At 37.7% G+C, this 27747-nt stretch overlaps 1 protein-coding gene across 1 annotated transcript in view; it reads left to right on the top strand.

The window, feature by feature from the left end:
- Nucleotides 1-27747, top strand: part of RAD50 (DNA repair-recombination protein (RAD50)) — a 236507-nt gene that overhangs the window by 102995 nt on the left and 105765 nt on the right. The window contains exon 17 of the mRNA XM_089806593.1: nt 98-307. Within this exon, the coding sequence (XP_089662719.1) occupies nt 98-307 (210 nt within the window). The remainder of the gene's footprint in view (nt 1-97; nt 308-27747) is intronic.

Here is a 27747-nt window from a genome sequence, read left to right as displayed (position 1 = left end):
AATTTGTTAATTGCAATCTCTTTCTCTGGCATCTCCAGTTTGAGAGTAGGCACTTGAAATGCTATTGTTGACATAATATGTTTGACACTTTTACCAGCAAAGGACAAAAAGTTCAAGTTCAGCAGAACGTGTTAGGGAGTTAGCCATGCATTCATCCAATGCAGATGCACATTTTCAGCAGTTGGACAAGCTGCGTTCAGTTTACGATGAATATGTTAAGCTTGGAAAGGAGTTAATTCCTTCTTGTGAGAAGCTTTTGGATGAGTTATCTGAAGATCGTGAAAGGAAATTACAGACACAAGATGATGTAACTTTTCTTTCCTACTTAGGGCTTTTACATTTTTTTAGTTTCTGTCTGTGCAGTTATGTCTTTTCACAACTGTGTATTTATTTATAGTAATTCAAAATTCATTTGCCTGCTGGTCAGTAATTTTTAAATTTGTCTTTTCCTCATGATTTGGGATTGATTAGGAATCAGGTGGACAATTCATTAAAGTCGCAGAAATGTAATGTGTAATACAAACAGCAAACATCAAGAAAGGGAAAAGGATCCAATAAAGACAAAAGTGTACACTGCAAAGTAGTTGAAAGCTTAATATAAAATGACAGTTATTTAGAAAGGTACTAATTATCACCTTCAAACGCATGGGTAAGCAGAGAGCATGATTAAGTGGATTGAGGGGTATTTGATGAATTATTTAGTAAAGCAACAAACAACACAGATTGGATTACTTGATCCAGAAGAGCATTTCTTCAATACTTCACATCACATGCCCTTTGGTGGGGTTTCATTCAGGACATGTTTTGGATATGATCTACTAGGTCATCACAAGCAATAAAGTGCCATGATCAAGAGCTTTGGTCAAGCAAAGCTATTAAGTTTTGAATCACTGAAGGAAAATCCCCAAAGAGCACAAACTTAGCAAAAGATATATACAGATCAGCAGCATATTGAGAAGTCATTTGATGTTAGAGACATGGTTTTCTTGATGTTATAACCTTAATGACAATCTTCTCTTAAGAGAAGTGGAATCAAGAAGATAAAGCCTTATTATGTGTTCTTTACAAGAGCAGATGAAGGATTGGGGAGGTTGCTTATGAGCTTGAGTTGCTGGAAGTCCAAAGTAACGTGACTTGGACCCGGCTCGGACTCGGCACCGACTCGGCAAAGTGAAAAAACCTCAAAATTTTGAGATTTTTTAGGATTTAAGGAACATTCCATGCACCCATTATTGAATAAAGCTTAAATACATAATAACATCATGAAATAGAAGGTAATTTGATCACATACTTAAAAGTTAAAATTTAAACATACATCGATTACATAAGTACAAAGGTAAATTGCTAAATACTAAAATTTAAATAGTAGCCGAAGGAAATAGAAAAGTAAAACATAGAGTCATAGATATATAAAATGATAAATCCATGAAACCCATCCAAATGTATATCAAATCTATGAAATCCAACACATCAATAGTCATCATCAAATGTTCCAAATTTCGATCATAGGTTAAGTTAAAACATGACTATTGCTATGGCTCCTAGTCCTCATACTCATCGTCATCGTCATCGTCATCCTTATCCTCAATCTCAACCTTAGGCTTAGTATAATCTATGAAATGCCTCTTAGTAAGGTGTCTAAGGTAGGTCCTGGATGACTAATTAGCCATAGCATCAGCTTGTGAGGTGCCTCTAGGATCAATTGTAATCTCTACCAGGCCCTGTGAGGTGCCACTAGGAACAACTATAGCTCTTTGGTCCTCTGCTGCCATAGCCACGACCTCAGCCTCTCTTTCTGCCTTGTCAACCCACTCTAGGTCCTCATCATCAAAGACGGGATTAGTAGCCTCAGTGATCTCCTCAGACTCTGGATCAACCTCCTCTAGAGTAATCGGAGTGGTGTCACTATCCAAAATTTCCTTGGTCCTAATGCGCAGGTTGTAATGCACAAAGACTAGCTTATTCATTTTCTCCACAAACAACCTGTTACGCCTCTTCAAGTGGATGTGCTCGAACATGCTCTAGTTGCGCTCACATCCAGAAGCACTACTTGGCTAGCTCATTATGTGGACGACAATTTGCTAAAGCTTTTTGGTTGAAGGCCCAAACATTTGCCACCATTTATTTGAATTTTGAAAAAAGGAAAAGAAAAAAATATTAGTCTCATTACAAATTTGAACTTTAAAGTTTAAAGCTAGAAATTTAGAAATTAGATTGTATAAGGCTTAAGTTGCAATTTTTACCTGGCTGCAATTTTGTACGACCTTTGCAAATTTGCCTTGAAAAAATGGGCTCTAATGCATGATTATAGGCATCCATCTCAACCAATATATCTATTGTCGCTGGTAAATATTGTGTAGCCGACAGGGTGTGCATCAGGATGTATCCCGTTAGTATATGCTCCTTCGGGAAGGTTCTTGTTATGTAGCCGACAACCCTTCGGGAAGGTTCTTAGGAAAGTATTTATACACCCTTCGGGATCATTGTAATGATTCAAGCAAAATGTAATGTCTTGGCATATGCGAATAATACAAGGAGTTCTACTGTTCTTATCTATTATCTGTGTGCATTGATTCATTTACCCAGTACGGTAAACATTTGGCGCTGTTGCACCATGAACTTGGAAGGAGGGAGGAATGAAGCTTAATGCCAAATCAGTTTAATAAGGATCGAAATATGATAAAGAGAAAAGATGGAATACATACTGCGCAAGAAAATTTAATTTTGGCACAAGAAGCCGAACGCAAAAGGAGGTTTCAAAAGATTGCTGACGGACACCGAAGCGTTGAAGAATTGTTGGAGGAGACTTGATAGTGGGTGGAATTGGTGGAAGAAGCAAGGGAAGAGTTTTTGAGCCTGTATTCGCCGAGGGAAGAGAATCCAAACGGAAGGGAATCGACTCGCACAGCTCGGAGTGCCAAGGGAGCACAAGCGTGGAGTGAACTCTTCGTCCACGATACACTTCCAAAACGGATAAATTCGCTTAACGGAGAACCTTCTTCACCAAAAAGCATAACCATTGGAATACAAAGCGTTGGTGTCGAGATACAAAGCGTTGGTGTTAGGATACAAAGTGTTGGCGCTGGAGTGTAGAGCGTTGGGGTCGGAATACAAAGTGTTGGGGTCGGAATACAAAGTGTTGGTACCAGAGTACAGAACGTTGGTGTTGCAGTACCAAACAATGCCCCTACACAACATCCAGTAATAATGGCAGGACCAAAGGAAAAGTTGCCAAATTTTGATGGTGATAGAGCAGCCGATCCAATCCGACATTGTAAAACATGCAAAACGATTTGGAGGGCGAATGACATAACAGATACAAACAAATGGGTCCGACAGTTTTCAGCAACCCTATGGGGTGTCGCAATTGATTGGTTTGCCGATACAGATCCCCAAAAGTTAACCAATTGGGACAACATTAAAAGGAGTTTATCACAGAATTTCAACTGTTGCGCGATGACAATGAGATCGTAGCGGAGATATACAACACAAAGCAGGGGAAGAATGAAACTATCTGAGTATATGACAGGAAATTAAAGGACTTAATAAATAAAATGAAAAATAAGCCAGCTGATGTGCTGCAAAAAAGATGGTTCATTGAAGGCCTACGCCCGAAGTTGCAGAAGATGAAGATTGTGCCACCATCGTCATACACTGTAGCATACAATCGAGCAATGAATTTAGAAAGTGAGCGGAAGACAAAAAAGAAGAAAAAGAGTAGCTCATCTGATTCAGATGACGACACGTCTTTGGGAGAAGATAGCAGTGATGATGAAAGCAACATCAAGAAGGTTTGCGCTCTCCAGAAGGACATGATCCGAATGATGAAGGAATTTAAGAACATGCAGAAAGAAATGAAGGGAAGCGAGCTATGGTGCACGGAATGTAAGACAGAGGGTCACACAAAAGGGTTCTCTCCGAGGAATCAGTTCTGCGAGATTTGCCAGATCATGGGACATTCCACAAAAGACTGCCCCTTCAATATGAAAACAAGAGGACCTCAACAAGTGCTCTTGACATAGGCAGCTTCTATGTCAGGAGGGAACGAAAACACAAACATTGATGGTGCCACTTCGAGTGGGTACATAAATAATAGCAGAGGGCAAAACAACAACAACAATGCCAACAATAATAACGGGAGCCGCAGTCGAATTCAATACGATGCGAACGGACAATTGATGGTTCAATGCTGAGCATGCAATTTGTGGGGCCACTTTGCACGAGATTGTACAACGGCAAGCGCACCAAAGTTGTTATGCAAATGGTGTGGTCCGGGTGATCATGAATATGCCAAGTGTCCGAAATCGGGAGTAATTTGATCACGATCGGGAGGGACGAAGAGGAGGTTCTGGCAATCACACGAAAGCGAGCAAAATTGTACCCGGACCCGACGGAAGAAAAGAAGAGACTAGAGGAAGCGATGGCAGAAATTCAGAAAGCAACGTAGGCGGAGAAAGCACACTTGAAGGACACTACTGGTACCTCTGCAAGGAACTGTGCGAAACAAAACATCGTACAACAAATATTACAAACCAAGGTACCAGTCAAAATAAATGATTTGCTCCTCACAATGCCTCAACTTCGATCGACACTTACAAACATCGCTCTAGCTGCTAAACTACCAGGTGAACACAGAAGGGAGAAGGAAAGTGAGCAAGTACAACAAACGGAAAGGAAAAGGAAAATAGAGCAAGTATAGCGGACCCAATGTTGTTAGTTCTCTCATCCGGACGACATCTGGTAGTCGTCGAGATGAGAATTCTGGGAACTGTCCTGACAGACACGATTGTGGACGGAGGGTCCAATGTGAATGTGTTACCGGAAGACACTTGGAAGAGGTTGGGACAGCCGACGTTGTGGCCACCTACGCTCCGATTATTAATGGCGGACCAGCACAAAATCAAACCGTTGGGAGTCCTAATGGCACAACCAGTGACTATTGGAACACAACCGTTCTTGCTGGACTTCGTCGTCATCTTGCCGAAGAGGAGAGGATATGATGTCATTTTGGGCCGAGGATGGCTTGTACAAGCAAGGGTTAAGCATGATTGGAAGAAGAATACTTTATCAATGGAGCGTGGAGGCAGAAGATTCATAATTGACCTGCACACAAATGGTAAGTGAGGAGGCAGCATCGTCAAACTCAGGAGGTGAAAGCGAGAATGATGATGAGGGGTAGAAGAGAATAGAACCTGATGAAGAGGGAGTATTGAGACTAGAAGGAGGTCAGATGAGGACAACCTAGACTCATTGAATGGCCTTTTCCATAGGCAGATGGAGGATTACGAGAATTTTCCGAGCTGTAATATGCCAAGGGTCGACGAAGGTGAGAAAGAAGAGGGAAATGAATGTCCGAAGGAATACAAAGAAGTGGAAGAAGGAAAGGCGGTTACGACAGAAGCTGAAGGGAAGAACATACAATACGAACCCAGAAAAAGAAAAGATTCCACCGTACGACTGTGTAGAAAGAAAATGTTACATCAAAACAAGGATATAGTAGAAAGGTGTTGGCAGCAAGGAAAACACATCGTACGGTCTGCACAGGAAACAAGGAGGAAGGGTTTAATAAAAGCTTCAACGGTACGGAGTGAAGGTTCTAAAATTAAGAATACAGTTGTTGACGGCAAGGAGTGGCAGTCAACGGAATTCATAGTATCGAGTGTCAAGAACAAACTGGGTGATATGGAAAACCTGAGGGAGAGATCATGTAACTTAAATAAACTTGACGAGTGACGATTGTAGACACAATGGGTCATGGAGGTGATACAGAATAGGTGCAAAGTGTGGCATGATAAATACCTAAAATTGAACAAGTTCCAAGCGGGGCAGATGGTGTTGAAGTACGACGACTAGAACGAGATCAAACCAGGCAAGTTTAAAGTTAAGTGTGTTGGGCCATATCAGATTTGGGAAATAGTCGATAACGGAGCAACCAAGTTATGGATGTTGGATGGACAAGAAGTTCTGGAAACAATGAACGGTTATAAGTTAAAAATATATCACACGCAACCTAAGTCGCCATCAGTGAATATCAAGGAGCAGTAGTAGGGGAAAAAAAAAAAAGACAGATTGAAACAGTTTGGAATTTGTAACGCATGATGCCAAAGGGAAGGGAAAGCATTAGCAGTTGCCAGAAAGAGTGTGGGATCAGAAGAAAATCACAAAAATAATGTGTTCCATGCAGTTTTGTGTGGCTTTGAGAGTGCTAATTTGGTCTTGGCGGTAGGGGCGCTGCCCCTCGACCTCGCTGGGGGCGTTGCCCCCTAGACCCCTAGTCATTGCTGTTATTAATCGTGGGAAGTATGACCAATTGATGACCAGTTGATAAGACCTGCAGTTGCTGTAGGCATGGAGTGTCTGTGTACCAATGGTGGAGAAAATAACAGAGCAAGCCTTTCAAGAGAGGTGATACGCTTTGAGGCACTTGGAGTAGGTGTTGGACGTGAAACTGTCTGGGTGGATGCATAGAGAGCTCAGGAGGAGCTGATCATCCAGTTGAAGGCAGTACAATGATACTTGGCTCAGTGTACTTAGAGTTGGAAATAGAGAAAGAGGCACGGGTGGCTGTCAAGGTCAGCTTGACCAAGGAGACAGTGTGTTTTGGTGCAGGCACGGAACAAATGTGAAAGTGGTGTGATGGAAGCAGATCTATCTTGTTGTAGTTAGTCAGTTAATGTATTCTGTTTGGTTGATGTGTCTCAGATATTTTGTAATTGTCGTCCAGAGATGATTTTTTCTTTTGGGGGGGATGATGTCGCCAGTAAATATTGTGTAGTTGACAGGGTGTGCGTCAGGATGTATCCCGTCGGTATATGCTCCTTCGGGAAGGTTCTTGTTATGTAGCTGACAACCCTTCGGGAAGGTTCAAAGTGGTGTGACAGAAGTAGATCTATCTTGTTGTAGTTAGTTAGTTAATGTATTCCATTTGGTTGATGTGTCTCAGATATTTTGTAGTTGTTCAGAGACGATTTTTTCTTTTGGGGCGGATGATGTCGTCAGTAAATATTGTGTAGCTGACAGGGCGTCCGTTAGGATGTATCCCATTGGTATATGCTCCTTCAAGAAGGTTCTTGTTATGTAGCCGACAGCCCTTCGGGAAGGTTCTTAGGAAAGTATTTATTCACCCTTCGGGATCATTGTAATGATTCAAGCATAATGTAATGTCTTGGCATATGCGAATAATACAAGCAATTCTGCTGTTCTTATCTATTTTTTGTGTGCATTGATTCATTTACCCAGTACGGTAAACTATTAGTTTGTGGTGACTGATCAGGAAAGTACTGTACATACTTCATAAATTCTTTGGGGCTCGAGGCATCGCCCTGATTTTTTTTTTTGGTACTATTCGTAGATTTGCCATTCGTAGATTCGCCACTAAAGTAATGGCTAATATTCGCCAATTTATGACCGACATGTAGTAACCTTAAAGCGGTTTAATACTTGTATAAAAGGGCTTTGGGTTAGGGTTGTTTTATAGTAGTGATGCGAAATTGGTTCTTGCGGCGGTATTGAGTTGTAAGGGATTACAGATTATAATCAGGTTGTAATCACTGGATCATAAAAATATCAGACTTGCTGTTTGGTGGACGTAGCCCATGGATTGGGTGAACCACGTTAAATCTTGGTGTCTTGTGTTCTTTTCTATGTGATCTATTATTTTCTGTTATTGGTTATATTTTCATGTAATTGTTATTTCTGTTCGTGGTTTAATTCTAACATAACCGTTGCCCCACTAACAGTAAAGACATAACCTGTAGTACTCCGCCTAGTATTAATATCCCTTGCCAAATCTGAGTCAACATAGCCCTGTAAATCAGTTGTAGAGCCCCCAAAGTGTAAACACTTATTGGATGTTTTTCTCAAATATTTGAGAATCCATTTGACTGCATTCCAATGCTCAATTTCTGGATGACTGATATACCTGCTAACAACTCCCACTGCATGTGCAATATTTGGCCTAGTACATACCATAGCATACATCAAGCTTTCTACAGTTGAAGCATAGGGTACTTTGGACATCTTATCCTCTTCGTCTTGTGTCTTGGGACACATCTCCTTAGTCAACTTCAAATGACCAGGTAAAGGTGTGCTGACAGTTTTAGCATTCTCCATAGAGAAACATTGCAACACCTTCTCAACATAATCAGCTTGAGATAGTGTCAATGTTCTGTTCTTCTTATCTCTGCAAATCTTCATACTAAGGATTTGTTTTGCTGCCATAGCAAATGCATGTGCTAATTAGCGTTTCAGCCCCTTAATGTGATCCATGTTAGACCCAGCTACAAACATATCATCAACATATAAACATAAAATAATGTAGCTTTCATCATCCAACCTCTTAAAGTAGACACAATGATCTGAATGACACCTACTATAACCATGCTCATGCATAAAACAGTCAAATTTCAGATACCATTGCCGAGGTGCTTGCTTCAGGCCATATAAACTTTTCTTTAATTTGCACACTAAGTTCTCCTTACCTTTGACCTTAAATCCCTGTGGCTAAGCCATATATATCTCTTTATCCAAATCACCATGAAGGAAGGCTATTTTAACATCAAGCTGCTCTAAATGCAAATCTTCAGTAGATATAAGACTTAAAACAATACGGATAGAAGTCATCTTAACAACAGGAGAAAATATCTCATCAAAATCAATTCATTTTTTTTGTGCAAATCCTTTTACAACTAATCTGACTTTAAATCTTTTCTTACCTCCTTCCTCTTCTTTTAACCTATAAACCCACTTATTTTGTAAAGCATTTTTACCTGCAGGCAACTTGCACATATCCCATGTCTTATTCTTCAGTAAAGAGTCCATTTCATCTTTCATTGTAGACTCCCACTGAATCTTAGTATCCACCTACACAACTTCATCATAACTTTCAGGTTCACCAGCATCAGTAAGTAAAATAGAATACAAAGAGGGAGAAAATCTTTATGGAGGTCTAATTTGCCTTGTTGACCATCTAACATTCACCGGTGTGTGTGGTATTTGTTATTGCGGTTGTTGCACATCATGAGAAATGGCTGGAACATAAGCTTTTGGAGTATCATCCAACACTACATAATCATCTTCTTTTTTCTCATGTTGCTGCAACAGATCTTTGTACAACACTTTCTCATTGAATATGACATCTTTGCTTCTGACAATTTTCTGATTTTCAAAATCTCAAAGCCTATAACCAAATTCATTAATGCCATATCCAACAAATACACATTTCTTTGACTTAGCTTTTAGCTTGGTTCTATTTTTAGAATCTATGTGAGCAAATGCTTCATAACTGAAGGTTTTGAGAAAAGAATAACTCACCTTCTTACCAATCCATGCTTCCGTTGGAATACCACAGCTCAAAGGAGTAGAGGGACCTCTATTAATCAAATATACAACAGTATTGACAGCCTTTGCCCACATGTGTAAGGGCAACCCAACATGCAACCTCATGCTCCTTGCGTGCTCCATTATTGTCCTGTTCATACGTTCAGCCACTCCATTTTCCTATGGAGTCCTTGGAACAGTTTTCTGTCTACGAATACCATTAGTGGAGCAATAATCTTCAAATTCATGACTGCAATACTCACCACCATTATCAAATCTGAGACATTTTAATTTCTTACCAGTCTCATTTTTAACCAAGCATTTTCATTTCTTAAAATTTTGAAATACATCAGATTTCTGTGTAAGAAAATAAACCCATACTTTTTTTGTTGCATCATCAATGAATGTAACATAGTAATGAGAGCTATCAAGGGAAGATACCCGAGCTAGTCCCCATACATCGGTATGCACAAGCTCTAATTTCTCCTTTTTGTTTTCCTTCGTAGTCTTTACAAAACTAACTCTCTTCTGTTTCCTATACACAACTTTCACATAAATCCATATTAACACATTTTAGACCTGATAAAAGTTTCTTTGAATGAAGTACTTTCATACCTTTCTCACTCATGTGCCCAAGTTTGTTGTGCCACAACACTGTATCAGAATCTACAACAACTATTTGTTTTCTCTGCTCAACTGCAACAATTGTTTCTGAACATTCATTTTTCTCTGAAACAATTAAAGTAGAAGGAACAATATGACCTGTACAAAGATATAAGGTGCCTACTTTCACACCTTTTGCTATTACAAGGAAACTTTTTGAAACCTTCCAATTTTTATCATTAAAAGTAACTACATAACATTCATCATCGAGTTGCCTTGCCGAGATTAAATTCCTACTCAGCTTTGGAACATGTCTTACCTCATGTAGTAGCCAATGATTCCTATTCTGCAACTTAATCTTAACTTTTCCCTTTCTAACAATCTGATAGGATTCATTATCCCCCAAAAAATAAGTCCAAAATCCCCTTGGACATAATCAATGAAATAACCTCTATGAGGTGTATCATGAAATGAAGCACCAAAATCTAAAACCCATGAATCATCAACACTTTCTGAAGATAAAAGCAAAACATCCTTTTCGGATTTGTTACCACATTTGCCTCCTTGTCTCCCTTTGGTTTATCTCCTTTATTTTTCTTTCGATTCCAACAATCTTTCTTTTTATGACCTAATTTCCCACAGTATCAGCAATCATTGGGTCCTCTTGTTTGAGACCTCCTCCCCTTTGACTTTCCTCTTGATTTCCCATGATTTCCAGAGTTACCTCCTCTCTTAGTTGTTCTGTCCCTGCCTTGTGCATTCAAAGCACTTCTTGATGTAGATCCACCTGAGGTTTTCCTATGAGTTTCTTCACTCAAAACAACATCAATCACATATCATATTTTAGGTTAGTAGATCCAAGAACAGAATTACTCACAGCCATTACCAAGCCATTCTAGCTTTCAGGCAAAGAACACAAAATCAAGAGCTCTAATTTCTTCATCAAAATTGACACCCACAAAAGATAACAGACTAGTAATAGTATTAAACTCATTTAAATGATCTGTAACAGATCCACCTTCCATTTTCATATTAAATAAGTGCTTCATGAGAAATACCTTGTCTGAAGTGGAGGGCTTTTCATACAGTTTTGCTAGGGTTTTCATCAATTCTTCTGTTGTCTTTGCTTTTGTAATATTAAATGCCACCGATGGTACCAAGCATAATCGAATGCTTCCAAGTGCCTTTCTGTCTAAAAGATCCCATTCGTCATTTGACATAGATCCCTGATTCTTGGCTTTTCCTTCCAACGGCTTTGATAAATCCTTCTGATAAAGATAGTCTTCCATTTGCATCTTCCATAACTGGAAGTTTTGCTTGTTAAACCTGTCAACCCTCAGCTTACCCTCGTCTGCCATCGCTCCCACTTGACCCTGAGACTCCCACTCAACCGTGAGACTTTCCTGCAGAAGATAACTGAAAAAACAAACTCACTCTAATACCACTTGTTAGGATTAAACCACGAACATAAACAAAAATTATATGCAAATATAACCAATAACAGAAAATAATAGATCACATAGAAAAGAACACAAAGCACCAATATTTAACCTGGTTCACCCAATCCCTGGTCTACGTCCACCAAACAACAAGTCTGATATTTTTATGATCTAGTAATTACAACCTGATTACAATCTGTAATCCCTTATAGCTCAATACCGCTGCAAGAACCAATTTCGCATCACTACTATAAAACAACCTTGACCCTAAGCCCTTTTATACAAGTATTAAACCGCTTTAGGGTTACTACATGTCGGCTATAAATTGGCTAATATTAGCCATTACTTTAGTGGTGAATCTAGAAATAGTACCAAATTTTTTTCAGGGCGATGCCCCGAGCCCCAAAGAATTTATGTAGTATGCATAGTACTTTCCTGATCAGTCACCACAAACTAACAATCTCCCACTTGGGGACTGATCAAGCTCCACACTAAACAACATAAACATCTGTGGCATTAGTGGACATCTTCGATAGCACAGTGTATAGGCCACTAAGTACCTCCTCATCTGCCTTGAAATCTTCATGGAAACGGTATGCTAGATTGAGGTAATAGGCTATTGCGTGGATGGGTTTATGAAGCTGATTTTGTTATCTGCTATCAATTATTTCCCAAATAGGGCCATACTTGTCCTCAACTTCGACATATTTGGCCTTAATAGCCTCCTTGGCCCTATCCATGCCCTCATATATGTAGCCCATAGCAGACTTCTCCCCATCAGCAACATGTAGGAGGGCTACAAAGGGCTCAGTGATGTACAAAATAATTAAACAGAAAAATAATTTAGTGAATGATGAAACTTTGCAAAGTTGCACAATGAAAATAAAACAAAAATATGTATGAGATGAATTAATTTATAAAATTTTAAGACTTAAGCTTTTGAAATTTAAACTACCTCCACAATCTCCTTACATGGCTCCCAAAAACCTTTTTCATCATAAATGCATTTTGTTGCATCTATCCTTGCAGGGGTGGTGGCAAAGGAGGAGGAACTCTATGTGGACCAACAAATATGCACCTCAAAGCTAACATTGAACTCAACAAGGATTCTAGTGTGATAAAATTAGAGACAAATCTTGTGATGCCGAGACTAGTCAACTCCTTTCCCTTTGTGTATTCCCTCATAATGCTGAGGACCAAGGCATGATTATAGATGAACTTGCAAAGATTTTTGGCCTTAGCAACACATGATTTCACCCATTCAAGCTTACTAATATCTTCTAACATGAGATCGAGGCAATAGGCCGCACATGGAGTCCAAAAGATTCTTAGGTGTCTTTCCATCAAAAGTTTTCCTACAACAATTTTAAATTAGGTAGTAAACAATTAAAAATTTAGATGTGTTAAAAAATTTTTAATTTTCAAAATTTAATGAAAAACTAAAATAATATATTAGAACTTAGAAGTTAAAATTTTACGTACAACAACATAATTACTTGAATTATCAATCAGTACTTGGACAACATTCTCTTCCCCCACCTCCCTTATGACCTCCTCAATAGCTTCACGTAAGAATTTTGCATTTTTGACATGTGAGGAGGCATCTATAGACTTCAAAACATGGTGGATCCTGAAAGTGAAAATTAAACAAAATAATTATCATTGAATAGTCAATAAAATGAAATTTTAGTTATTCAATAGTACATTAAATTTTAGACTTTGAGAAGTAGAGAATGATGAATTACCTCCACTAGAAACAAGAAAATTGAGGAGGCTCCTATTCCTCCTATCTGTCCATCCATCCGTCATAATGGTATATTCCCTTTGGTTTCCAAATCTTTCTGTGGTCCTTCAACTCAAGTTTTATTTCGTCAACCATTTCTAGTAAGAGGGGGCCACTCAACTCATCTTTAGTGGGGGCTTTAAACCCCACACCACAGATGAAAACTACATCAATCATCCCCTGCCAATAAGGAGTCCTGTTACATTTATAAAAACATTTTAATTAGCATATTTCAACATCAAGTTAAAATTATAAAATTTAATTGAAAAATTTAATTTAAAACTTTAAACGTAAAACAATCAAATATAAATGAAGTTGTAGTACTTGACTGCTATAAATGGAATGTTGTAGAAATACCAAAACTTGTAAATTGCTCTTGTTCCAGCTTCATGGATCTCCCTATTCCATACCAAGCTTTCAAGTGAGGGTTGTGCACCAGGAGTCGAACGTGGTAAAAAAAAAATTGTCCAACTTAGATTTTTTGATTCTAGGACGAAAGGTAACGTCAGTACTACTAGCAGGGGCAGCACCACTAGCAGTGCAAGGAATAGATGTAGAAAAAGTACAACTAGCAGAAGCACTAGGATGATAGGGGGGAAGGGAAGCACCTTCTTCAACACAACCTATTGAACCTAGGGGTGTAAAACTACATATAGAAGTAGCTCCAGAAGAGCGTGGAAGGGAAGTGGAACCAATTTGAGCCAACTCTGCTAATTGTTTTTTTTTAAATTCCTTGTTCATATATTTCTAAGGCAACATAACAAAAATGTTGAGCCTCAGGAGTGGCAACTTTACAAGGCTCAACATCATGACCACACATGCCAACAATATGGTATTTCAATCTATTTATCCCCTCACTATTAATGACCTTACAAAATAGGCATTTTGTTTGAGTTCTACCTCTACCCGGAAAGTCTATGGTGTACTTCCAGCACTCATTTTTTTGATTGCTTGTAGAGAGGTTAGGTTTTTTAGTTGGAGGAGCCATTATGAGCAAGGAAAAATGTCGAGGTTGCTGCAATAAGATATTTTAGACCAAATATTACCATTTAAGAATTGTATTTTATAAAGATCTAAAGTAAAACAAAACCCATAAACATACAAAAAGAATTCATCCAAAAAACCCATAAGTATAGAGAAAAAAATGCTTACTTCTTTGAAATGAGTTGAGAAGTGTTGAGAAGAGTTCCTATAAACTCCTTGATGATCTAAATGCATGCGTATAGTTGCTCCAATGTCACAAATGCAAGCTTTTCTCCTTTTCCTTTCAGCTGGTTGGAAAACAATGACACTCTATTTCTCTCTCTCTCTCTCTCTCTCTCTCTCTCTCTCACAATAGAGTGTTATGAAAGCCCTTTTAGGGTCTTAAGGACAGAAAAGAACCAAAAAATATATTAAAAACAACATTTATTTATGTTTTAACCTCTGTTGGACATTGACTGTTGCGGCCGGGTCACGACTGTTGTGACCCTTGACTCGTGAGTCACACTCCTTGACTTGCAGAGCTCGGGTCACGGGTCATTTTGACCTGGCCAGCCCTCCCTGACTCACCGACTTGGGAAACTCGCTCGACTCGTGGGGAATCTCGTTACTCTGGCTGGAACATCTCAGAATGTATTTTATGTGTTGTGCCTCATAAGAGCACTTGGATGAAACATCACTCCTTCAATGGACTTGCCTTATCTAGATGATGAAGCTAAGTTGATCTTGGTTCCATAAACTATCATGGTCTCTAGAAAGCGGAAGATAAGGAATAGGAACATGACATAACACTTGGTTGCTTTGGAAAAGTTTCTTAGCTATGATGCTATAGTGGAAAGTATAAAGATACTTGAGCATTCAAAGTTATAATTTCTTGAGGGCAAACAATTTTGTTGAGGGTGGACTGTTTACTATTATATTTGATAAATGAAATAAATAAATCAATAGTAAAGATGATAGCGCACACTAGATACAAGAGGAAAATATATCTTTATTCGCTCATGAAACTTTTATAGTAAAGAAGGCCAAAGATGGTTGGCCAAGGAGTAAAATTCATCCCACTACACCATACTACCTTGACAACATATAATATATTTTAAGGGCCCAACAATTGCCAAGAGGAATACAACCGTCAACCGATTGACGCTGATAACTTCCTGAGAGTGACAACCCACTGAATAAATTGTGAGATAACCAACATTATCAAACATAACAATAGACATTGTATGCTTACCACATCATCCTTGCTCCCTACAAAAGAAAAATTCGTTTTCTAGACAACAAGTACATCAAGTATTATTAGGAGGACTAATGGAAAGAGTGTAGATAACAACTCATATTATGAAAATTCAAAGTTGTAGAATACTTTAAAACTCAAAAAGGGGTCTAGTGGCCTTGCCCCCACTAGGGTCAACGGGTTGGCCCCCTTGTAGAGTTTTGGGGGCAGCACACTGAATGGGCTCGAGGGACAACCTAAATGAAGACCTCTAGAACCACACAAGACTCCATGGGCAGCTTTATTTTCATGGCTTTTTAAGATGCAAAAAACAATGTTAATGAAGCCAAAAAATAGAGATTTCACAGTGTTGAACCATAGTATAATGTCAAATGTTGATCAAGTTGTACTCTCCACTTTAGAATAGATGTATGTACTAGAAGTTTCAATACGAAGCTTGCATAAGATTGCAGTTGCAAAGCCATGAGGTGATGCACCCATTTATAATCTCTCCCTATTAGTTTATGATGTGTTTGTACCAATCTATGTTGGATGACACTGCATGAACCATACACTTGCTTTAGATGTATGCTAACATAAACTGACTGTAAGGGGTGACAAGACTAACTTTACACATATGTTACCAGAACTTACGACTTATACTTGTATGCTTTGAATTTCTTCTTGCACTTGTACCCTATGAAGTTGCATATATAGGAGGGGGCTAGAGCTCATATGCTATCAAAGGGTTGACAAAAAAAATGCTTCAAAGTGTATTGTACTCGTACGGTATCGAAGGAAAAATGTTGTAGGGAATTTAAGGCAAAGACACCCTACAGATTTGGGTCATGCAAAATTTCATTGTATGGGAGTTGAAAAGTATTATATTGACTTGTATTGTATCGATTGTTGCTTGATTAATCTAGGTTGTAAGATGCAATGCAAAAGTTGTACAAGGAAGTTAAAGTGTCGTACGATGAAATGTAAATGCCATATGTGGCAAAAAAACCACTATACTTGATTAGCAACTAGGTGGTCTATGACATTACATTGTACGAGAGAAGGGATTTGTCGCATAGTGTGTGTGTGAGAACACCTTATCGTATGTATTACCTCATAAGTTGGTTGCCAAAATTGTGGAGTTTTATACCAACATTGTTAGATAGGATGTACCAAATGTTGTCATATGAAATGAAGACTTTGATGCTATAGTATATAACTCCTTGAAGGTCATGCAACGAGTATTGGTCTCATACTAGTGTTTGGTGTTGTATCGCATTAACACATCGTTATTACATTTTTGAAATTGGCCAACTCTATATTTTTCCTTTTTAATATGTTATTTTTTTCTACTTTTCTTTTTCTTTCCATGTTCCATCTTCGCACTGTTAAATGTATCATCCATAACTTTACACATTTCCATCACTTGCTCCTTATAGGGAGTTATGGCTTTAAGAAAATTACATATTGACTGGAATGCCTCATTGTCCTCTCTATTCTAGTTAAATAGTCCTCAAGGAACTTGTCTCATCTTTAGAACAATCTTCTAGGTCGAGCATATCTTCGTTCATTTGTTTCCCTGTCTTTGCTTCCTTTGGATTGTGATTTGCATTGGCAACAATCGACTATCCACATCTAAGAAGTGTGTCGTGTGCCTCTTTCTCCTACTAGATGACAATGAAGTCTAAGAAAAGTTATAGTTTCTCAATTGGTGCTTATTGTGCCATTAGTTTTCGCAAAGGCTTGATGCCAAGTTGGTCAACACCTGCCTTATAGAAGGTTGATGATAAAGTGTGGTCTCCTAAGGCATTCCTAGGTTTTTTCTAGCAGTACTTTTACTCTCGAGCCTCCAATTAGTGATGCTATTTCTAAGCTTCTACATGATTTCCATCTAGACAACATCCAATGGTTGTCGATATTAATTGGGTCAATTAATTGTTCACACTTGGGTGACGGCTCTACTATTATGTCTTTTCTTGAGTCTTCTTGTCTTTGACTCTGATTGTCACATATTGTGTTGGTGATTACCACTCTTAGGTGCGAGATAGTTTGTAGGTCTATCTTCTTTTTAGCAGCTAACATACAATGTTATTTCCATTTTTTTTTCTTAGTGATGTATTTGTAATTCCATTGAAGGTTCTTTTTTCCTTCAGTAATACTTATTCTACTTTTGGTCTAGCTTCTTGGAGTTGTTTCTTATCTATATGAGGCTCTGGGGTATGCTTCCTTCAGTCTTTGTGCTCTTATGAATTCTAGAATTCCTTTGTCTTGTAGCTCCATGTCCAACATATGTATTCACTTCTGTCCTGAACAGTTGGTGTTTCATGGTGATTGGTCCACAACATTTGCACAATAATTGTATTTTTTATTTCTTATTCTGGCAGTCTATATCAACTTGCTACATTGTCAGCATTATCTAATAGCATGTCCTTTGGAGTTGTTTAGTATTGGGTTTCACCCTTGTTGATTTCCACAACCACCTAACAATGCATTTTGTGGCTTCGATTGAGAAAATTCTCCCCGTGCAAAGAGTACTTGCGTTCTTTTAGTTTTTAAATTATATGGTCACTCCTTTGAATGATCCATCACTTGGCAAACCACACAAACCCTCTTTCTGGGACAATTACCTTTCATGTGCCCCTTGATTTTTCACCCAGTACACCATAGTTATTTGGTTTCTTATTGTTTCCTTTTTACCTTAAGTTCTTTAAACATTCTCATCATATCTTGTCACAAGGTTTGGATTGGTTTTCGATACATCATCGCTGGTACCATTAGCCAATCGTAAGCATACCTTACGAGGACCAAGACACCATTATGATCCTCTTGTTTAGCAAGAAGATCAATGATGTAGGAGCAGAACTACCTAGGTTGCTTGGGTATGCGTATCGACACCTTTGGGACACATAACCACATACCCAAGTACCGGGTATTCAGTGAAGAGCATCATAGCTAAGGGCCTTGATTAAGATTTGTAATTTTTGTTTCAACGTTTTGTTTGTGTATTAGGTTGTTGTTTATCAAGCTTAATTCAATACAAATTAGTTTGAAACTCTGATACAATATGTAATATCCTACTCGGATATCCCTTTTTCAATTTTTACCACAATAAATTAAAAATTTTATGGGTAAGGGCGATCATTTTAGGTAGGTATGGTATGAATAGGGCCCTAGCCCCTGCTCCCTTAGGGCATCGACGAAGGGGACTCCACCCTCGATCTATAATAGAAGCCGAGGCTTGCCTCTAGCCAAGCGGCCTCTTCATCCACGACGGCTGGTCCGAAAGAGAAGAAAGAGGAAAAAGGAGATCGAGGGGTCATCACTAGGGCCTGAATTATAGAAAGTTGGTTACCTTATTACTATTAGATTATTGGGGCCCTACTATTCTATGACAATAATATATTTTAGGGGCTTCGTTTTGGTATTCTTCTTCATTTTGGTAGTCTTCTTCGTTTTGGTATTCTTCTTCGTTTGGTATTCTTCTGAATAATAGAATAATAGGCCCTAGCCCCCTATAATTTTATGGGCTATCATTTTAGGTCCTGTAGCATGCACTCACGCCCCTCAAATTCTATGGGCTCTCACCCCCACCCCCCCACACCCCCCCCCCCAACCAGCCCATGATTCAAAGGTTATACAGTCTGCATAAGGTATAAAGATGAAAAGGCTAGAGTTCATTCCCATCCAACCATAAAAGATCCAAATCCAGTCACCTATAGATAAGTAGGGTCCAAAACTAGTGGTGAATGTGTGGGGTTCTTCTTTTTACCTTGTTAAAGCAGCAGTTGAACCAACAGAGGTGCCTAACATGCCCCCAATATTCCCTACTATTCTAATGGGGAACAAGGGCCCCAACCAATCCCATACCATAAAATTCTAGGGATCTGCCTACCGAGGATTTCCCTCTCTCTAGCAGTCGAGAGCACCCTTACCCTCGTCTGCTCTCCTCTTCATAGAATTGTAGGTCCATGCGAGGACTGGATTTGGTTCCCCAATTTGTCCAGGTTGTAGCCTTGATATTCTCTTGCCTGACCAAGAGTGATCAGTAGGATTTGGGGCCCTAGTGTCTCTAGTTGCACCATCTCCCATCGTCACAATAGTTTGTTGCAGTGCTTCCAAGGCTTCCTTAAAGAAAGAAAAAAGACCCTTTAGCTCAATAAATTCTAGGGCTAGGGCCCTATTATTTTGATGCATAAAATTATGAGGGGGTAGGGCTAGGGTTCTGCAACTTATTATAGATGGGGATAACTTATGCAATGAAGACCAACAATATCATTCAGTAAATGCTCATTGAAATTACTCAAAATGTTATTGCATTATAATATTCAGCAATGCAGTAACAATTCAATCATAAAAATAATGATTACAACCAGATTGGATAACCAAAAATGAATGTGAAATGCAATTGTGAGCTCTATCGCGAATTCATCACAAAGATGAATCGGGGTTACATCCAATCTACCCAAGAAGAACTTGAGGGTTTGCATCCTCAGATCTTGAATAGAAGCTGAAGCTTCCTTAATTTCTCCAAAAGAAATCTGAAACCAAAACAATATTCAAGTCTGCTGAAAATGAACTCCTCATCCTTCTTTTATGCTCAAACTGGTGACCCTTTAGTTTCCTTCTCATGTCCTCTCATCTATTTCCTTCTTGTGACCTTTAACTCACTTTATAATATTTATTTAACTCACTTAATAAATTTGCATTAAGCTCCCTCAAGCCAGATTTAATATTTTATGAATATATGAATTTGACTTTAGAATTCCTAATGTTCCAAAAAGGGGACGTTACAATTCCTCCCTCCTTGAGATTGCTTGTCCTCAGCAATCACGAGTCCACCAACTAATGCTGGGATCCCATATGAATCTGAAGGAATTTGCTCCACCAAGCCATTGCACCACTTTGATACAAATAACATGTCTCAAATTGTGAAGTTGCTCATCAATTCTCGAAAACAATGCACTAGTCATATGAATATCAGGATCATGGTTAACTCTGTGTGCATAATCTATCGAATTCACTTGTTATGTGCATGTGACCGATCCTTCTGGGCGACACAAACAAAAAGTTCATCCACGTTCTATCCTGTCGCTTCATTCTAGAAAATAGTAGAATGTCCAAAATATCCAATTGCCGCAACACTGCTCCTCTAATATGTATGCTGAAACTGTAAATGTACTGGTGAAGCAAGCAAGATATCGCTTCCATCTTCATGGAGGGGAGTGTAACAACCCAAGTGCTATCATCTTGCTCAACATCTGTGATAGTAGAGTAACCGTAGGTACTAGATAAATGAGAAGAAGAATCAATCAATGACTACCCATCAACACTATCCTCTCTCCTTATATGCTCCTTGGCCATGCTGTTAGCCAAAACAGCACCACGCCCCTCTGTCAAATGTAATAAATCAGTCACCTCCTGGTTGCAACCAATATGAATCTAGTATCAATCTGTGACTATTGATCTTGATCAAAAGGTGTTCCATCATCAAACTCAAATAGTGAATTCTCCAATATTCTATCAGCATTCATCTCAAAAAATGCATTACTATGCTTCATGCAATCAACATTATGTTGGCTGAAAGTGATATCAGTATGAAAATAAATATCCTCATGCCTACCCTCTGTTGCTGCTACACAATCAGCTGATCCAAAGGATGATTCATTAACCAATTTACAGGATGTCATAATTCATGGAGACTCCTTTTTATATTTCCAAGTAGCTGATCCATGGTTTTGTTTTTTTCAACCTATTAGTCTCTAAGAATATCATCAGCTTCATCCTTGCTAAACTGCCCAAATGACTGAATCTGTCTTCCTTCTGATGGCACTTTATAGGCTGAAACAAATATGTCCTCCTTCCTTCTACAATCTTGCCTCTTGCTAAAAATGGTTTCAATTTCTACTCACATTGTTTGATGATATTATTAGCCAAACTACAAACATAAAAGGAAGTGACACATGTTTGTATTAAATCAGCCAATATGCTAGATAAGAAGTTTTATGAATCAACATTAGTCTCTTCAATGATCAAAGACAATGGATTGTATGAAAGATAGAACATTTCTCTTGTGGTCCCTTTTAGTGGTCATCAAAAACTGATCGAAAGTCTTCACAACCAATAGCTATCATAATCATACAAGCTCTAAGTCTGGCAACTGATTCTTAAATTTGGACTACCTTACCAAATGATGGATTATGGATATCATTAAATCCTTGAAAGCTTTCTACAATCAATTGGAAAACCTCTTTCATCAGCTTCTTGTTGTATGGAACATGTGGCCCTGCTATCCTCATAACATGAACAATGCTTTGAGTGACTGCAAGCTTTACCTCTCTATTAGGATGCCTCAACAATGTCGACGTAGCTAAAGGTATCACAACAAGAAGAATGTTTACTTGTTTATTCTTAGACTAGTTATTCCATCATGGATAAGCATTTCTCAATTGCATCCAATTCACAAAGCAGTTTATGCTTTGATTGCGACAGTTTCCTTTCTATATTAAAAAGCTTTTCATCAAGGATTTTTTCATCGTCCTTGGCGACAAATGTAGGTAGCTGCCTAAACATATTTTTTTTCCTGACTTGAAACCAAAACCTCATAAAGTAGATATGAGAATAATAGCACTAAGATATTCAAATCTCACCCTAATCTGATTTATAGGCCTTGCACCAGTCTGGCAATTTCAAGAATTAAATAATAAACTACTGCTGACAGAGTACAGATAAGAACAATCATCCAAAACCAATTAGTAATTTGCCTCAAGATCAGTGCTTTCACCCAGTCTTCAATTGATGATGAAAATCAGAATGATGTGATATGCATTCGCTGGAAGCGAATAATCCTACCTTAATCAATTGATAGTCCAGAACTTCTTGACCCAATAAGCTCTGTACAACTGCTGTAGATTTAAGATGATACCATCCTGATTCAACAATTTACACACAAACTCTTCTGTCACCTGGATTTAATCAATTTGCATAGCATGTGATACAAGCGTTTAGAACTTCTGTGAAATAAATAGCTTCTCATGAAAACTCTTCATGGCTACAGCAGATGCTTCAATTAGCCAAGATCATTCTCACACTTGACGACCTGCGATGCTAATTATTCCTTCCTTAAATATGCTGCACTTTCCCGGTTCAATGAAGGACACTGGCATTATTTACCAAAGTTAAAAGAAAGTCTGACTTCCCTGTACGAGAATATGACAAATATATGTTTATAACACCACACGTATAGTTTTGACCATTGCTCAAGAAATACTTTACTCTTGAATATTTAATGGTTCAAATGTTGCAAGGATACTGGGCCTGAAAGAATTTATTTATTTATGCCAAAACAAACCCACAGACCTTCATGGAAGGAATTTTAAAACCAACTTCTACCACTGATCAACAACCATTGCATGAGTTACATAACCAAAGTCTTCAGAATATCTTTCCGGCCCACTTCTTTTTGATAGCGATAGAAAGATTAGTTTCTACCAAATACTATATCAAAAAGGATCGGGTGCCAATACTGCTTCCCACATCAGAATATTCCAAACTCTGCCTCTTGAGGAACTCACGCATATATCTTCGCATCACATGCTGAGACAGTCACTATTCAAAGCTAAAAACTGTTGGATTGCGATTTGTCCCACTTTGATCTCTGCTTAAGCAGTTTAAATTGTTCAGGTAATACGATGTAGGCTAATGTATGGAGAGATTAATCCAACTGCTCCAGGCAGATATAGAAAGAAATAAAGGTTGAGGCTACAAAAAAAGGAATTTGAAGAGTCTCGAATACCAATTGAAAGGCTATCTTTCACAAATAATTTCTTTTGAACTATAGTCACGGCGACAAATTATATCAATTGATTGATTTGGACAATAGAAAACCTCCAAATATTTTCATGGCAGGTAGAAATATACTCGCACCTTTGGCGTGGGGCTTCAATTTATTTGTTGCCAATTATTTGAGACAGCTTGCCGAATGTTTGAAGAATAAATTCTTTCAATGATCAAATACTTGATTTGGAATGCCTCCTAAAGTAATTGAATCATCCATTTTAAATCTCGAAACACATATTATATTCTCGCATTGTAGTCTTCACGGTGAAATGGACGGAATCACATAATATTGTGACTTCACCTTAATATTTTATAAATATTTACCCCCAAAATTTTTACAAGCTGCTGCAATTATTAATGCCTGCCTGGAGAATATAAGTTTCCAAAACACCACTCTAGCTACGTTTTCTGTAACGGCTGCAGGTAAGCTTTTAATGAGAATGATACTCTTCTCAACCAGATGTTGCAATTTGTGATTAATATTTTAGCCTCACAGATCAATCATGACACCTAATATCAAAGACTGGCCCACACGATTACGATCACCCAGATATTACATACATACTCTTCAACACTCTCCGAAAAAATATAATTTCAAACACAAGCTACATAAAACTTGTTTCTCCAGATTTTGCGAACTCTTCAATTTCTGTGCTTTGGTCTTTATGAATTTTTTTCATGGCAAACTGATGCATTAATATTCTTCTCAGTCTTAAACAATTTGCAGAAACTTAAAACTTCAAAATATACCTTTGACGCCAAGATAATTATGACCTGAAATATAATATTCTCCCACAACATTCAATTTAAAGTTGAGATGTTCAAGCCTAATAATTCTCTGCAAAGGGTTTCTGAATTTTTTTCCCAATTAAATGGAGATTCTTCAAATTTGAGTTCTATTGATAATTATAACCTTTTGTAGATTTGTCTATAATAAACCCTCATAGGCTGGCAGGAAAACTAGCTCTAATATCACTATAATATCCTATCCGGATATTCCTTTCCAATTTTTACCACAATAATTTTTAGAATATAAGAAAATAACTTATGCAATGAAGACCAACAATATTAACCAGTAAATGCTCATAGAAATTACTCAAAATGTTAATCACATTATAATATTCATTCGTACAATAACAAGCCAATCGTAAAAACAATGATAATAGTCAAATTGGATAGCTAAAAATAAACCTGGGATGCAATTGTGAATTCTGCCACAAATTCACCACAAAGATGAATTGAGGCTACATCCAATCCACCCAAGAAGAACCTGAGGGTTTGCATCCTCGGATCTTGAATAGAAGCTGAAGCTTCCTTAATTTCTCTAAGAGAAATCTCAAGCCAAAACAATTTCCAAGCCTGCTTAGAACTCCTCATCCTTCTTTTATGCTCAAAACAATTACCCTCAGTTTTCTTCTCCTGTCCTCTCGTCTTTTTCCTTTTGTCACCTTTAACCCACTTTAGAATATAAATATGACCCATTTAATAAATTTGCATTAAGCTCCGTTAAGCAAAAATTAATATTCGAAGGATTTGACTTCAGAATTCCTAATGTCCCAAAAAGGGGACATTACACAATACTGATTAACAGTAAACTTTATCACTGTCAAGTCAAAAGTCTATATTTGCAATATGCCATTGCTACATGATTTATGATCGTCTTGTTCATGTTTAGATTCTGCCTTCTCTGTTATGCATGTAAACCTTTAGCATATATTATTATTACAAATATATTGCAAATTTGAAATTGAAAAGCAATACATTACATCTGCAAACTTTACCATTGTTCTTTTGAAAAACTGTTGTCATGACTCTTATTTTCAGATTTTCTTTAAATATTAAATTATATTAAGAAAAATTTGACATACCCATGTACACCTGTCCCCTATTTCGCAAAAATAGATATACTGATACTGGCACTGGCACTGACACCTGTACCTTTAAGTACCCAAGTATCTTGTTCCCGTGCAACATTGATACTTCCTAGCTAGGAGATTTAAAATAATATTTTCGTAAGGTCCAGGTTTCTAAGTATGTTCCAAGTTGTTCTTAGTCCATTTGTATGCAGTACAAATTTTAAATTTGTGTAAATGGCATGGAGGATGTAATTAAGGCCTTGTAAATGAGTTGTAAGTCAAGTTTGAGTAGCTAGAAACTAAAAAATGCCTTAAAGCCTTGCCATTTTGTAACTGAGTTTTTAGGGAAGTTAGATAGGCATGCTATTGTGATAGTTAACTGATTTTCCCTTCCTAGTTTTCTGTTGAAATTCTTTAGGGTTAGTTCAGTAACTTTAGAAGAGGACTTTGATGAACTAAACATAGGAAAACTATGTTTTCTTTATGAATCAGTGAGAATTACGTATGTGCAGATGTTGTATGACATGAATATTTTGAATTTTGTGAATTTTGAAGTGATAGATTTGACTTTGGTTCATGTGTGCACAAAACTGTCATGTTGTCATTGACAGCACATCAAGCTTGATTTTATTAGCAGAAATCTAGAGCAATCACTGCACCTTTGTTAAGGTTTGCGCACCTCAACAAGGTAAAAGAAGAAAAATATATTTTATTTGAAGTCTTGACAGCCAATATTCTAATTTTTAGGCCTAATTATGTGCTTACGACCTCAAAGTAGGGAAATTATATAACTTGTGATCTAACCGGTCAAATTTTTTCAAAATTTGGATTCTTCATCCTTGTAAGTGTAAATTTTTTTTTCCAAGTTCAATTTTTCCCAAACGTGTGGATGTCTTTTCCATCAACCCAATTATCTGCAGTGTCTAACAGGGTAGTATGACTATGTTTTTGTGATTTCTTGTGCTTGAATGAGATATTTCTGTTATAAGAGTGTTTAGACATGTTAGATATGCGTATTTACACCTTCCTTACAAATCTTAGGGCATGATCAATCGATTTGATCTTTGATGTTTCAAAATATTCCAAAAAGCAAGCTTAATTTTATTGTAGATGACAAATTTTCATGTATTCCATATAAAACAACCCTATCTCATTTTTACAAATGTTTGAGAATGGTGAAAAGAGTAGTTCCAATGGGTCTTTGATATCCACCATCAGGTGGATGAAATAGTTATGGTAGAAAAGGTCTTTGAGAAGGACTACAAGTTCCTAGGCTACTTATTAAGGGAAATTGTTGCCCAATTCTCCAACTTGACAAACAATTTTTTGAGCCTACAATTGTAAGCTCAAGTCATTCTTCCCTTATTTGGTTTTATAAATCTCGTTGTGTGATCTCGTTTTCATCTTGTAAAAATTTAAACTAAGTGTCAAACACCTTCTTTAGCTTGTTGTAAGAATATGTTACGAAGCATCAAGTTCTGTGAGCTAGTCATTGTCTTTATGCCTTGTACCATTTCTTGAAATCCTCTCATCTAATCCTCTTTGTCCTTTGATTGCTTGCTATCTAGATGGTCTTGCATGTCTTGTAGTGCCACATGGGACCCTCTAACTTGTTTCCTGTGAACTTTGACAGTTTCCATCGACCAACATCTTTCTTGCTTACTCCCTTTTGTTTTGAACTGGGGTGGACTATTCTGACTAGTACATTTTGGTGCTTTGTTTGCACTCATGTTCACACATACATCTTCTACACACATGATTTTGACATTCCCAACACTTGAGGTACTTTCAAAATTTGACTTATTCCTGTGCTCCCTCCATTCAAGGTTCTTTGGTTTGGATTCTCCAATTCTTAGATACTTTGAGATGGATAGATTCTTGATGGGATGGATTGTATTGGTGAGTTCACAATTTCATTCTTTGTACTCTTGTTTGATATTGACTATTTGGTCAGGTTGTCTAGCTGGGATATGTTTCATCTAGTAGCGATAAGTGTGTGGCAGTCTCTTATTGCTTACACTTCATACAATGTGCACTTTCCTCATGAGATGGTTTCCTTTTCTTCTAACTACAACTCCTGTTGGCACTTCAGATTTTATCCAACTTGGGAATCGTCTCAATGGTCTTTTGTTGATTTTTTTGTCATCTTGATTCTCTTAGTTCTAAATCCTTAGAGATCAAACTATTGCTTGGTCTTGACCACCTCGTGGCTTCTTCTCGCTTTTATTGGGATGTATGGGCATGAGCCACACAATTTTGACTTGCTTTCATTTTAAAAATTAAATACATGAAGTTATATGCAAAGATGACAATGCATACAAAATACTAGAGAATATATCTTTATTTGCTCATGAATATATTTTAACGAAGAAGAGAAAAGATGACCAACTAAGAATTACAATTTATCCGACTACACCATACAGACCTGCCTTAACAATGCACAACATATTTAAAGGACCCGATGGTTGCCAAGAGGAAGACAACCATCAAGAAAGGTAGAGAGTTGAGAGGAAATATGCTATTTGTCAAGTTTAACAACTGCGCCCACTGGCATGTGATTTAGTCTAGTTGAATTGAAGTGGTAGCCAGATGCAAAGATTGTCTGATGTGAGGATGATCCCATGAATATGCAACCATATCAATTATATTTTCTTTTATAACTCTTTGTAACTTTTTGGGCAGTAATAATGAAAATGATGAACTGTTTTCTATTAC

The sequence above is a fragment of the Cupressus sempervirens genome, chromosome 10, assembly GCF_028749045.1.
Source record: "Cupressus sempervirens isolate cs-2001-9-10 chromosome 10, ASM2874904v1, whole genome shotgun sequence".
Lineage (NCBI taxonomy): Eukaryota > Viridiplantae > Streptophyta > Pinopsida > Cupressales > Cupressaceae > Cupressus > Cupressus sempervirens.
Note: the sequence above shows the minus strand (reverse complement) of the source record. Positions and strands in the feature narration are given on the sequence as shown.